A 13,230-nucleotide genomic window follows, 5' to 3' on the forward strand; every position below is an offset into this window, starting at 1 on the left:
TACACCACAGATGTTAAAAGAGCTACATCACACTTAAATATTTATTAGCAGTGCTGCTCCAGAACCCTTTTTTAGTTTTTTTGTTTGCTTGTTTGTTTTTTTAAGATTTACAGAAGGAAAGAGCAGTTCCAGTCCAATTTCTTCATATTATCATATGCCCACAGGTACTGGCCTAGTAGTTTACAAACACTCAAAGTCTGATAACCTTCTCATCTTCTCATCAGCCCATTTTATCATTTTTCATGTAAGTGGAGTTCTTTACTCCACTTAAAATTTCAACATATCAGAATCTGACTCATACATGGCAGTATGAAAAAAATGAACGTAGTCAACAAAACTCAGGATAATTGATTCATGTTAACTGAAGAAACTTAAGAACTGAGGGCATTGGCGAAATTATCTCCTTTTGAAAATGTGAAGTTTCAGTTCCTGGACTTCCCTGTGAAATAGAATAGCAAGAAGTCTAAACCTGCTTAGCATGGTTAAATTCTGTAGTATCCTGGATATAATTACAGACTGAATCCAACTACAGCCAATAAAATTTGAGGAAGCAGACTAGAAAATTTTACATTTTCAAATCATTACTTAAATTATATTTCCATTACTGTTCTGAAGCATAGTGTTTCTAGGAACTACATCATGGCCAAGTGCCAAGTATTCCCTATGAGAGGATATTCAAATCTTCTAACAACTAGCCAAGAAATACTGTCTTAATCAACATGATCTCAGATCAGTATATGTATCTAGCACGACTACAATAAAATTCTTTTGACTTACATGTAGTGCCTTGATCTGTCAAAGGTATGCTCATTCCAGAGTCATACTGGGCATAAACATTCACATCATAAGTAGTGCTGGGAGACAGATTATGCAAGGTGTAGGATGTCACTTCTCCCACAAAAACCTCCATGGGTTCATTTGAACCTTGAATTGAAAGGAAACATCAAGAAAATGCAGAAAGATTCATGATAAGTGAGCTACAAAATTATCTGGCTCCTTTTACATTTCATTAAGCATTAATCTCATTTTCTTCAGCAAAATATGAATTTACGAAATGTGAATCTTATAACCTTTCCAATACTCATCTCATATATACCAGTTCACATTCTCAAAATTACAAGTGGTTCAAAAGAGAGAAAAACCAAGTCTGGTTTTTCAAGTCACTTCATCTATCACTGGTTATATTCTGTAGTAAACATCAACACAGTTCAGTCTATTTAAATGACTGTATGAAACATTGTACTTGGTAGTGCTTCTTATAAAATACTGATAACAAAACCTAAGCTTTTATCAAAATGAATTAATAAAGGAAAATAAATCTTTTAACACAAACATTTCCTCATACATATGATTTCTATTCTGATCTCTCATTATCTACTCCCTATTTTGAAAGTGCTTTACTCAGAATGAATGAGTTTTCTTACCCACAGGCTTGTATACAATTTTATAGCCAAGAACAGGGGATGGTGAAGGATCCCAAGAAACTCTGAATCGTGTATACCATTCATCAGTTATATATATATTTTGAGGAGGAAGCAGGCCAACTGAAAACAAAGGAAAGCATTGCAATTTAATAGACAAGTGACTGGTTTTGAGCCTCTAGAAACTTATATTGTAACTCTGTAAGGAAATCACCACATCAGAGAAACTATAAACATAATGACACTTTAACAATGTTGGAGTGCTCAGGAAATTTATACCTTACATTTTTAAAAGAATATTTTATATTAAAACAAATTACCAGTTCTTCCATTTCCAGTCAACTGTCCACCATCTCCATCTTCATACACAGCCACAACAGTTATTTTATATGGTGTATCGGATTGCAATGGTTGTAGTATGACATTATTTCTTATGCCAGGAACTGTTGTCTGCAACATATAAAAGAAACATGCAAACAAACTCAGACTATTGTAACCGATCAGTTATGACAGTAACTAGAACTAAAAATTTGTCTGTTTTTCATGTTCACTGTATATAAAGTTGTACAGGATATTTTAAGAGTTATAGCCTATGAACAATTACTAGTACTTTTTATTTAAAACTATAAAGCATTGTGACCAACATAAAAATATAAAACAAATTGACTCTTCAGTTCCTACCCTTACAAGGGACATGGCTTAGTTATGGGACTCAGCAGGTCAGGTTGATGGTTAAACTATCTTGAACATCTTTTCCAATTTAAAGGATTCTATGACTCTATAATTAGACTGAGGTGCTGCGTTTCCTCCCCCAGATTTCAGCACTGTTTCCTTACAGAAAGGAAAAGTCAGACTGATGTGTTTAGAGATGCAAAAAGAGAAGAAAGTGCTCCTAAAACAAGGAGGGAAGACAAATCCAGTCACACTACTCATTAGTTTCAGTTCTAACTTATCATTATCCTCATGGATACAATTTTTTTTTAGGAGCAACAACAGCTGGTCTGAGAAAGAAGCTCTGAATATTCAGCAGTGTAAAAACTTGCTCATGCAACCCCCAGTCTCTTCAACTTCCTGGTACAGATGTGAGCTTCCGCTTCATTCTAATCAAAAGGTAGGCATAATCCAAAAAGTGACTCTGCTCCATAAAATAGCCATAAAGCACTGGAACTACAGACATTGACTTATCTAATAGCATGTCTCAATCAACATCTTCTGTTATTACTTGAAAGAGAATTCAGCTGTTCAAGATTTACTATTTTTACAAATAAAATGACCAATATTTTTTGTAGAGAAGATACATATACAAAGTTAGTTGTGTTCTGAATAACAAGTCCCATAGTGAATTTTCTACTAGTGATTTTCAACATCCTTTGTATAATATATAAACAGGTAGAGCATTTAGATAGATTTTAAACAGCACTCTCTACACTACATTTTAGCTGATGGCAGTCAGAAGGAATTCCATCATTGACCTCCATACAATCTGTGTTTGCCTTTGTTATTAACGCTCAGAGAATTTTATACATACCAGATTAACCCATGCTATCATTAAGCTGCAGGAAATTAAACACAAACACAATTCATGCTGAACTTTACCAAAGTAAGTTAGATGCTGAATCAAAGTTACCACTGCATTCTTATTAAACCTTGTCAATGCTTTTTCAATTTATAAAATTCAGACTTATATTTATTCTGTATCTTAGCACACTGACTTCATAATGAATAGAGTACAAAACAACAGATGGCTATTAGAACTATTAGAATTAGAACACTAATTGAACTCAGTGTCAGGAAACAGGCTTTGCTCAGAATCCTCTGATTAATGATGTGACTTACATCTACAACATTTTTTACACAAAAGTTCATTAAACTGAGTTCATTAAACTGTATATTTTTCTTCATTTTTGTGAAAAAGAAAAAAAACTGTCCAAACAGTGGCTTTTCAGCATTACCAACAATGACCAAAGAACCTACAGATGTCCAAAGTGCACTACAAGTAAAACAGGTATTTTTCTGTGGTCTAAACAATCAACTGAGAAAATCTTGGTGCTCATAAAAGAATTACATCACTTACATATTCATCAATAGGATCTCCCACAGTGGGTGAATAAATGATTCTGTATTGCTGAACTGGCCCATCAGCATGGTCCCACTGTACAGAAAGGCTGTTTGTTGTCTCATCAAACACTCTCAGATTCCTTGGTCCACTGCGAGGCACTAAAAAAAGAAATACAGAAGGTATAGTGATGGCCTGTCACATCAACACGTCTTAGAAGAACTTATATCCTTTTTGCTTTATTTCTGGAATTAATTTGAAACAATCCGAGCACAAGCAAGTTAAGTTGTCACACAGAGGTTGTGGTGTTTAGGTTTCTTCAGCAAAACAACATTTAGAAGGTTGATGTGTACAATTTTTGAGTAAAATGCAGAACTCAAAGCACATTTTTTTTCCTATCCACCTCAATGTGTTACTTTTCTTCAGGAAGATAAATTGATATTTAACTGTAATCACATTTTAGAGAACAATTTTTAAATTCTTAAACATATATATTTAAATAAGTCTTCTTTCCCAAGTGAAAATGAATTTAGTGATTATGCATGCATCCCAGCTTCCAAGCAATATACCAAAAAGCCCCCTTCCAGGGAGGCCTACAATTGCTTCAGCCATAATTCAGATCCATGTATCTGAGTTGCACTGAATGGTTTACACAACTTGTGATTTTACAAATTCCTCACACATTAATCTTGACATAGATCTCACAAAAGTGCTGCCTCTTACATGTTCTTCCCTGCGCTTGGCTTGGATTTCCTTCTCCATCTGCATACAGAGCTATAACATTTATTGAGTAAGCAGTGTCAGGAGTTAAGCGTTCCAGCATCACATCACGAGTGTTGGCTGGTACCACAATCTGAAACAGAAACAGAAAGCACCTACATTAAAAATGTTCAAATTATACTATAACCCTTAAGATGAGCATTTTAAACGAAATATAGAAAAATCAGGAACTGCATATTTTTCAAGAAGAACAACAGAAGTTTAAAATAACCAAATAACATTGATAAAAATTCAAGAGCAGAGCAGGTACTACAGGATAAAAAAAAAAAGGATAAATGCTTAAGGAACACTCATTCTGCAGATGGGAGGGGAGCTTGGTAGGTACTAACAGGTACTAATTGACAGGTTCCTACTCACGTGAAGTAATACACTGTTACACTATACAGAAACAGACTAGTAAAATTGAGCTTCCACTTTCATTATTAAAATTTTTCTAATAAATATTTGCTGTTTCTTTCTGACTTTACCAAATATAGGTTATGTCTTAACTCATCGTTACCTACAGTAAAACAAAAGATACTCAGTTCTCAGTTTTAAGTGGGAGAATCTTATTTCTCATTTATTTCATTTTCCCAAAGCAAGCTTTCATTTACAATATAGTAAATTCTGTAGGCACACTCATTTCCGCAGGGACCCTGCTAAGCAGGGAGTTGTCCTAAATTCAGTAGCTTATTGTTGTTTTTCAAAACCTATTGAAGAGTACCTTCTGCACACTTTCAAAGAATAGTATAAAAAGTAGATTACTTACAGATTCTGATGGTCTTGGGCCAGACAGTGGAGAGTAATTAACTCTGTATTGCTGTACTGGACCTGGAGCAGGCTCCCATCGGACATTCATGCTGTTTGGTGTGGGATTGTAAACTTGAATGTTTCTTGGTGTTCCTCTCTCCACTAGACCAAGGATAATTAAAATTAAGTTTTACAAGCCTCCTTACACACATTCTAGTTCTACTTTAATTTCAACCATGCTCAAAATAAGCTGAGAAGTGTATCAACTCAAGACATTATTCGTTTTACCCTAATATCTGTGAATCTAAGAATCTTAGTTATTAGTCTTTCCAAGCATCTCTGCCAGGCAGCAGGGCAGCTACTGGCACTAGAATTAAAATGTTCCTGTTGTATATAAGTAAACTATAAGATAGCTTTACAACATAAGAGCTGAGGTTGCAAGTGATAAATGAACTGAAAGATTCCATTCAAATAAACAAAGAAAACATATCAGTTACAGAGGTAAAACCATAAACTATGCATGTAAACAGAATTTTACCTTAGGAAAATTAAACTTCTATAATTTATATAACTTAATTAGAACTACTCAGTTTTTAATGATTTGACCCACTCACACACACACACAAAATCCAACATTTCATTTTAAAAGACTATTTTACTTACAAGTTCTTCCAGTATCAGATGTACGTCCACCATCCCCTTCCGGGAAAACTGGAACCACAGTTACAGTGTAAGGTGTATTGGGTTCAAGAGATCTGAGGATAACGTAGTTTGTGTTTCCTGGCACTGTGGTCTACAAATTTAAAAATAAAGGTGGAGGTATAATGTTTACATGAAAATGGAAAAAATTCAGCTTTTTGTATCTCCTTTACTGTTAATACTTAATCTTATTCTTTACATGATTACTACTTCACAAGGGAATATAAATTGCAAATCACTCTGGCAGGCCAATTAATATCAAATTAGTTCTGATTTAATACAAGAGATGTTAAAATATGAATTTTGTTTATCACGTCACTGAGTGTAGCAGTAACCTCACAATCCAGCATGGCAGATTCTATTTGTCCTCCTTTTAAAAAATAAACAGTGTTTACCTTATTTCCAAATTAGATGTTATAAAATCTTTATGAAATAATAGGTTTCATGATATCTTCTAGAATTGGCCTTCAAGAAGATTCTGTTTTGCACAATGGTTATCAAGTTTTGTGCACAATTCCTTACAGCTGACTTTCACTTCTGATCCTGTTCTACTATTGTCAGTAACAAAATCTACAGCAATCTTTTTAATGACTGCTATTTAGCAGCTCAGAGTTATTAAGTCATTTCTGAAATCCGAAAAATAAAAATCACATAACACTACAACAACCTAATTACAAAAAGTAATGAGCAACTCTGCAAGAATAACTCCATAGTATTTAAGGAATATTTTGTTATCAGTAGCTTTCTAGATGCTTATGACATAGTGGTAATTCACATACTCCTTATTTAACAGGCACACCAAATTGCACAGATGTGAAGAGAATAATGTTTTTCCCAGCCTGCAACATTGGATCAAATTCCATTTCAAAGATTGCTTTGTCTCATTAGGAATTAAGTAATTTTAGATTATTAGAATAAGATGCCCCCATGCATTTTTCCACTATCACAAATATTATCCCAGATGTCTGCTGACTGCCACAGCAGTAAAAATGGGTAGAAAAAAGGTCTGTTAACTTTACAGCTTTTTGTACATCTTTAAGCCAGCTTTATGGTCATGCACACTGCCCTAAGAATAAACAAACAAAAAGTTGTGTAGTAATAAATCTGTATGCTAAGAACTTATTACTGAAGGTCAAATACATAAAATCCAACATCAGTATTGCAGATTGGAAAAAATGTCCTTCCTGGAGGTGTTCCGCACTTGCTCCAGGGTAGCTATAAATAGAAAAGCCAGTATGTAGGCAAACAAGACCAACTTCATTCTATAGCATTTCCCTCATTAGCACCATGGATTGCAATTTATTTGAGACACCAAGAAGGATTTACCATTTCTTCTGCACCTCCAGCTGTTGGTCCATAAAACACTTTGTACTGACGAGGATTTCCTTCTGCATGATCCCATCGAACATTCAGAGTACTGGTGGTCGGATCATAAACTAGCATGTTCCTCACAGTAGTGAGAGGTTCTGAAACAGGACAATAAACTGTCAGAGATGTGGGGCCACATTCTTTCTCTCACCTCCTGCTATCAGATCATGCCCATGCAATGTCTCATTAGGAAATTAAATAAACAGCAGGTTTAATAGTTCATGTCGAATGTTGTATTCATTAATCTCATTAATCATAATACATGAGACTCAAAAAACAAACAAACAAACAAAAAAAACCCCACACAGATCACAGAATCATGGAATGGCTTAGGGTGGAAGGAACCACAAGGATCATCAAGTTTCAACTCCCCTTTGATCTCAGGTTGCCAACCACTAGATCAAATACTAGATTAGATTGCCTAGAGTTCCATTCACCCTGGCCTTAAACACTTCCAGGGATGAGGCATCTACAACCTCTCTCTAAATCTCCCTTTTAGTTTAAAACCATCCCCCAAGGCCTATCACTATATACCTGTGTAAAAATTTGATTTCCCCCATGTTTTTAAACTCCCTTTAAATACCGCAAGGCTGCAACGAGGTCTCCCTGCAGCCTTCTCTTTTCCAGGCTAGCCATTTAAAGAAAAATATAATAAGAAAAGTTTATTTCTGGATGTTATTTTAGAAACATACAGTATGTTCATTAGGATTGTCTTCCTCATTTTTCTCCAAATACATTATGTTTGATCTTTCAGAAGTTCAGAAATAAACTAGGTACAAATTAATAAGTAACTTCATTAATAAATATACAATTGCTTATCCAAGTAAGTAATTTTAAAAATAGTGATTTGTTTTTTGCACCTGAAGTGCTGGTAGAAGATCACTCAGTGCTTTCTAGAGTAGGAGAAAAACAGTGTCATAGAAATCCACCAAAGGACAAATAACAAATAAACACGGTAAGTTTCACCACAGAGACATTTTCTCCGCTGATTTGAAAAGTACATCAAATTTGTCTCATACCTAACAAGATCGCGTGTTACTTACTGGTTCTGCCTCGTCCTGTCATTCGCCCCCCTTCACCATCTGCATACATCGATGACACAGTAATAGCATACGGTGTGTCAGGCTGCAGCTTTTGTATTACTACACTGTTCTGCCGCCCACCAACCATGGTCTAAAGTAAAACAAAAGAAAAGATGCTTTTTATGCTGCCTTTTTAATGCTTACCATTATAGCTAAGAAAGTAATCATTTGAGGCTGAGTGGAAAACACTGTGGTATACAGTCCAATCCCCTTGCGACTAAAGCTGACAATAGGCACCGAAAAACATTTTCAAATATTTTCATATTTATCTTAGCAAGTACAAACAGAGTCTGGTGACACAAAGACAGTTTTCTTAAAATCTCCAAACTTGCGTGTCACCACAATTACACATTAACTGTCAGTTCTGTGCCAGAACAAAGTTGTTTCTCTACAGTGCCTCTGACTATATTAACAAGAAATCAGCAGGAGTTCCTTCTTTGTTTTGATGGATTCTGAATCGATCTATAGATGCTGCAGTCTGGTCGAATGCACGCATGGAATAAATGCCAATACTTTGCAGACCTCTAATATAGAATTTTATCAGCACCATCTCTCCTGGATTTTATGTGTTTTATAACATGATGCTTCAGTTTCTAAACACCTAAAATCTAAATCAATCTAAATTTATGACCTTCATTTCAATTTTTCTTTAATGTAAAATAATAGAATGATTTGAGTTGGAAAGCAACTTAGAGATTAACTTCAAGTTCCAGCCCCCTGTCATGGGCAAAGACACCTTCTACTAAACCAGGCTGACCAAAGCCTCACGCAGCCTGGCCTTCAACAGCTCTAGGAACGAGGCACTCACAGCTTCTCTGGCCAATCTGTTTCAATGCCTCACCATTCTCATAGTGAAGAATTTCTTTCTAATGTTTAATCTAAACCTAACCTTTTTTTAATTTAAAACCATTATCACTTGTCCAGTCACTACACTCCCTGATAAAGAGTCCTTCCCCATCTTTCCTATGGGTCCATAGTGGCGGAAAGCCACTATGAAGGCCTTCCTTGAGACTTCTCAAGGCTAAACAATTCTAGCTTTCTTAGCCTTTCTTCACAGTAGGGGTGCTCCAAGCCTCTTAGGAGGAGATATAGATACCTGTTCCTGCAATTTTCTCCAATAAAAAGATTGTCATCACATCAAGAATAATATTCAGATATTTGGCATTTGTCAGTACTGAGATTTTTTTGATTTAAAACGTTTTAAAACTGCACCTGCTCTGGAGCATCCTTTTTAAGACAATCTACCTATTTTCAAAACCTATTCAACTGGTATCATAAAACTTAATATCTTTAGATGATGAACTGAAAGCAAGGAGGCATCTTCATATTGCATATATTTAATTTAATTTACAAAGAAACTTTTTTGTTTCTACTCGAGTGTCCAAAACTCATTTCAAATCATAAATGTTTTCAGCCTCCTACTGTGGCTGGCTTCATATTTTTTGCATCTATTTGCCTTTCAAAACATGGCCCTGAGCGATCATGATGGTCTCTGCAGTTTGGTATGTAGTTTTTGTATAGTTGTATTCAAATCACCTGTGGGCACCCCTGATGCCAAGGACATCAGACGTCAAACCGGTCTTAAAAATAATAATAATAAAAAAAACAATAAAGAACTTCTAAAAATTCAGTTTTTGAATATTTCAGTGGGACAGTGCTACACTAACAGCAGCTTAATCAAATATCACAATGACCAAAAAAAGCAGACAAGTAATTATTATCATATGACAGACAATTACTTGCAGACAGACACTAACATGCTATGAAGACAGCAAGAGTGCTCTGTGTGCATTTCTCAGAAAGAGGTATTTTCTCCAGCTGCCACTGCTGGATTCCACCCAGTTGTGAATAATTAAATCATTAAAATTCTCTGTCACAGCTTACATTTCCACAGAATGCCCTTTTTTCACTTTAGTAGCGGCAAGTATAGATATTAATTAACTGTGCTGCCATTCCTTATTCTTTTAATGATTTCTCACTAATCTTGCATTCAAATCCTCATTTCATTTAATTGTTTAATTACTTCAACTGAAACACATATTTTTCAGAAGAAGGTAGAAATGGGTACATGGGCCCATAAGTATCCAACTGATTTAAAATGTTCCTAGATATGCTTCTGAACACGGTGATCTCCAATCTCAGGAACAAGCTAAATGCATGTGGTTTTCATCTGAGATTCTGAGTCATGTGGCAGTAACCACAACAGTCTCCCTGTGCAGAATAGGGCATCTTTAAGTAGCACTTAATTTTGATAAACAGGTTGAATGAATTAACATTCCCAGGCTGTTTTTCTTGGACCACAGGTGAACAGCACAGCTCTCACTGATTATGAAGGATAAGTTGGCTGATGATATGGTACTGGCTTTCCCTTTCATTACAGCTGCTTGATTATACAAGACAGTATAATTATATAGACAGTAAAATACTTTAAACTCTTCTTTAACATGTTTCCCATGCATGCATTTTTGTAGTTGCAATTTTTGGAGGTTATTCTGTCCCCAGCATGGTAAGTGAGAATACCACACAACTCTCTGATTTTCAATAGCACATGAAAACTAAGACTATGGAGGTAGTCTGGTAGTTTATGTGGTTGATTGAGATAACTATGTATCTGTGCTGATTGATTTTTTGAAAGTAGTGCCTCCTCTTTTATTTATGTTGGCCAGTGATGTCAATGGCCAGAGGCAGGTATTGGTAGCATGGCAGTAGAGGTTGCACCTTCCCACCAATATTCTGTTACATGTTGTTGCCATGTGAAGATGGCAGCAGAGGGGCAGTCTGACAAAACAGGGTCTGATATGGAAGTGCATATGAAGAAAAGTTGTGTCATTGAATTCCTCTGTGTGGAATAAATGGCACCCACTGACATTCATTAACACTGTTAAATGTTAATGGAGACCGAACAGTGGATGTGAGGCAATAGGTCGTGCATCTCAGCAGTGGCAACAGCAGTGAGTCACCTCTGCTTGTGTGAATTTTTACAAATGCAGCATGCAGGCTCTTGTTCAACAATGGCGAAAATGCATAACTAATGGTGATGACTGTTGAAAAACAGCCTTTTGTAGCTGAGAATTTCCTGTCAAACAGTGCTCTTCCTATCTGTTGTAATTTCCATGAAAAATAAATAGGAGGCAATAATTTTGGATCAACCTACATAGTTAAAGTTCCAGATTATATGCTTTTTCACAAAAAAAATAATGAAATGGTCTATCACCATAACTGTTGGGATTTTTGCACTCTAAAGAATATTCTATCTTGGATTTGAAAGCAGAGAAAGAAAAATATGAGACTACATACTTAATTACTATAATTGTGTTTTCATCTAAAATGTGCTTAATACACAGCAGTACTTTGTAAATAAATTATTCTAAGTGATCAATTTGCAGAACAACCTGTAAGATAAATACAGGACTGTAAAATTAATTACCGACTGTTCTGGGGCATCTCCATTGATAGGCTGGTAAATGATCTTGTATCTCTGCACTCGACCACTGGCAGGATCCCACTTTACGGTCAAACTGTGTGAAGTTGCGTTGTACACTTGAAGGTTTCGTGGACCACTCTTCGGGGCTGAGAAAGGTAGCAAAGTACAGAATCAATATATAATTCAAGCAAAAAGGAAGGACAAACACTTCATACTTCCAAGTTCTGCACGACTGCCAGACCAAGAGCAGCACGTACTAAGACCAACATAAATTGCACTGTTTGTAAAATAGTAAACATGTGGTAATCTAGTGTTTAGTAGTCTTCCAAATACACAGTATGTTCATTAAATGATCTCAGCTTTTTAATGTTAACATTCTTCTCAGCATAGAGAAAGGTAGCTACGAGATTTCTTTAATAATACTATACCTGGAAATTCAGATTCTTACCTGGTGTTGTAACAGGTACCAAGGGTACTAGAAGAAAATAGAAAGAGTGTTCAGTATTGTATACGTATGCTTTCTGATTTAATAACTATGAATGTAAAACATGTAAACATGTAAAGCTCTTTAATTACTTACATGTTCGTTCACTGCCAATCAAGTCATCACTTTCTGATTCATCAGGATAGATGGCAGTAACTGAGACTTCATACAACGTATCTGGGTTCAGATTTTCAAAGAGCAGACTGTTGACATCTCCATTTACAATACTCTTGTGGGGGAATAAAAAAAATGCAAGAAATAAAAAAGAGAAAAAAGACAAAGAGAGGAATCTGAGTAACTTTTTACACAGTAACATTACTATAAATGGCTATGAATGCATTTTCTATATCTTCTCACTGAACTGCAATTGGGCACAACAGGAAGGCTTGAAAGAGATAGGCCATTTATTATTTACATTTCTGGTTCTTAAAATATGCCCTCTAAGAGACTGCTCCCAAAATCTTACTATGATTACTCTTACCTCCTCTTTTTCTGATCTACCATATGGTCCCCAGGTTATTCTATAGAGAGAAACATCTGGAGCTCCATGATCCCAAGTTCCTCTGAAACTATTCTTGGTTATCTCCGTGATTCTCAGATTGACTGGTGATGGCACAGGCTCTGTTGCAAGAAAAGGAAAAATGTAACTAAAAAATAAGGTTAAATCAAGGAATTACATAAAGAATTTGGAAAATTATGCACAAGATTCAGATCTTACTTACCAGGATCACAACAAAATGCTTTGGTATAACCCAGCCCACCTACACTAAGTAAATTGCTTAGTATGAAAAAACTTCGTAATTTCACAACGCCAGGTCATCACCTGATAAAATAAACAGTTCTACTGACCTCAGAACAACTCTCACGCCTACTCACAACAGTTGAAGTTCCAACTGTTATGCTTTGTAGTTAGAATGAGTAATTATGAACTCCCACATACAGAAGAGAAGCTCCTGCATGACTCTCTCCCAGATCTTAAAATTCCTTATTTAAGCCAAACGAGTAATGACTGAATTACAGAATTGCTTTAGACAGAATTCACAGAGGTTAACCATAGGTTAAGGAGGCAAAAAGTCACAGCTACTGGAAAAAAAAAAAATCAGTAAAAAAGTAAAACCAGAGAATTAAACTAAAACAATTTTTGGCTGATTTTTCCTCTTTTTCTTTATGCATTCAAATAAAACAGC

The 13,230-nt window shown here is 35.5% G+C and overlaps 2 protein-coding genes across 8 annotated transcripts in view; one reads left to right on the forward strand and one right to left on the reverse strand.

Moving 5' to 3' along the window:
• MYO6 (myosin VI) overlaps positions 1-13,230 on the forward strand; it is a 770,453-nt gene that overhangs the window by 354,481 nt on the left and 402,742 nt on the right. The window lies entirely within an intron of this gene.
• Positions 1-13,230, reverse strand: part of COL12A1 (collagen type XII alpha 1 chain) — a 101,116-nt gene that overhangs the window by 39,242 nt on the left and 48,644 nt on the right. For all 7 annotated transcript variants that reach the window (XM_048935640.1, XM_048935646.1, XM_048935639.1 and 4 more), the window contains 13 exons: positions 12,525-12,664; positions 12,140-12,272; positions 12,008-12,034; positions 11,563-11,705; positions 8,097-8,226; positions 7,012-7,151; positions 5,650-5,779; positions 5,006-5,148; positions 4,201-4,330; positions 3,496-3,638; positions 1,742-1,871; positions 1,425-1,544; positions 778-924 (listed from right to left, as the gene is read on the reverse strand). In XM_048935640.1, the coding sequence (XP_048791597.1) occupies positions 778-924; positions 1,425-1,544; positions 1,742-1,871; positions 3,496-3,638; positions 4,201-4,330; positions 5,006-5,148; positions 5,650-5,779; positions 7,012-7,151; positions 8,097-8,226; positions 11,563-11,705; positions 12,008-12,034; positions 12,140-12,272; positions 12,525-12,664 (1,656 nt within the window). The remainder of the gene's footprint in view (positions 1-777; positions 925-1,424; positions 1,545-1,741; positions 1,872-3,495; positions 3,639-4,200; positions 4,331-5,005; positions 5,149-5,649; positions 5,780-7,011; positions 7,152-8,096; positions 8,227-11,562; positions 11,706-12,007; positions 12,035-12,139; positions 12,273-12,524; positions 12,665-13,230) is intronic.

This window comes from Lagopus muta, chromosome 2 (genome assembly GCF_023343835.1).
Source record: "Lagopus muta isolate bLagMut1 chromosome 2, bLagMut1 primary, whole genome shotgun sequence".
NCBI classification, from domain to species: Eukaryota; Metazoa; Chordata; class Aves; order Galliformes; family Phasianidae; genus Lagopus; species Lagopus muta.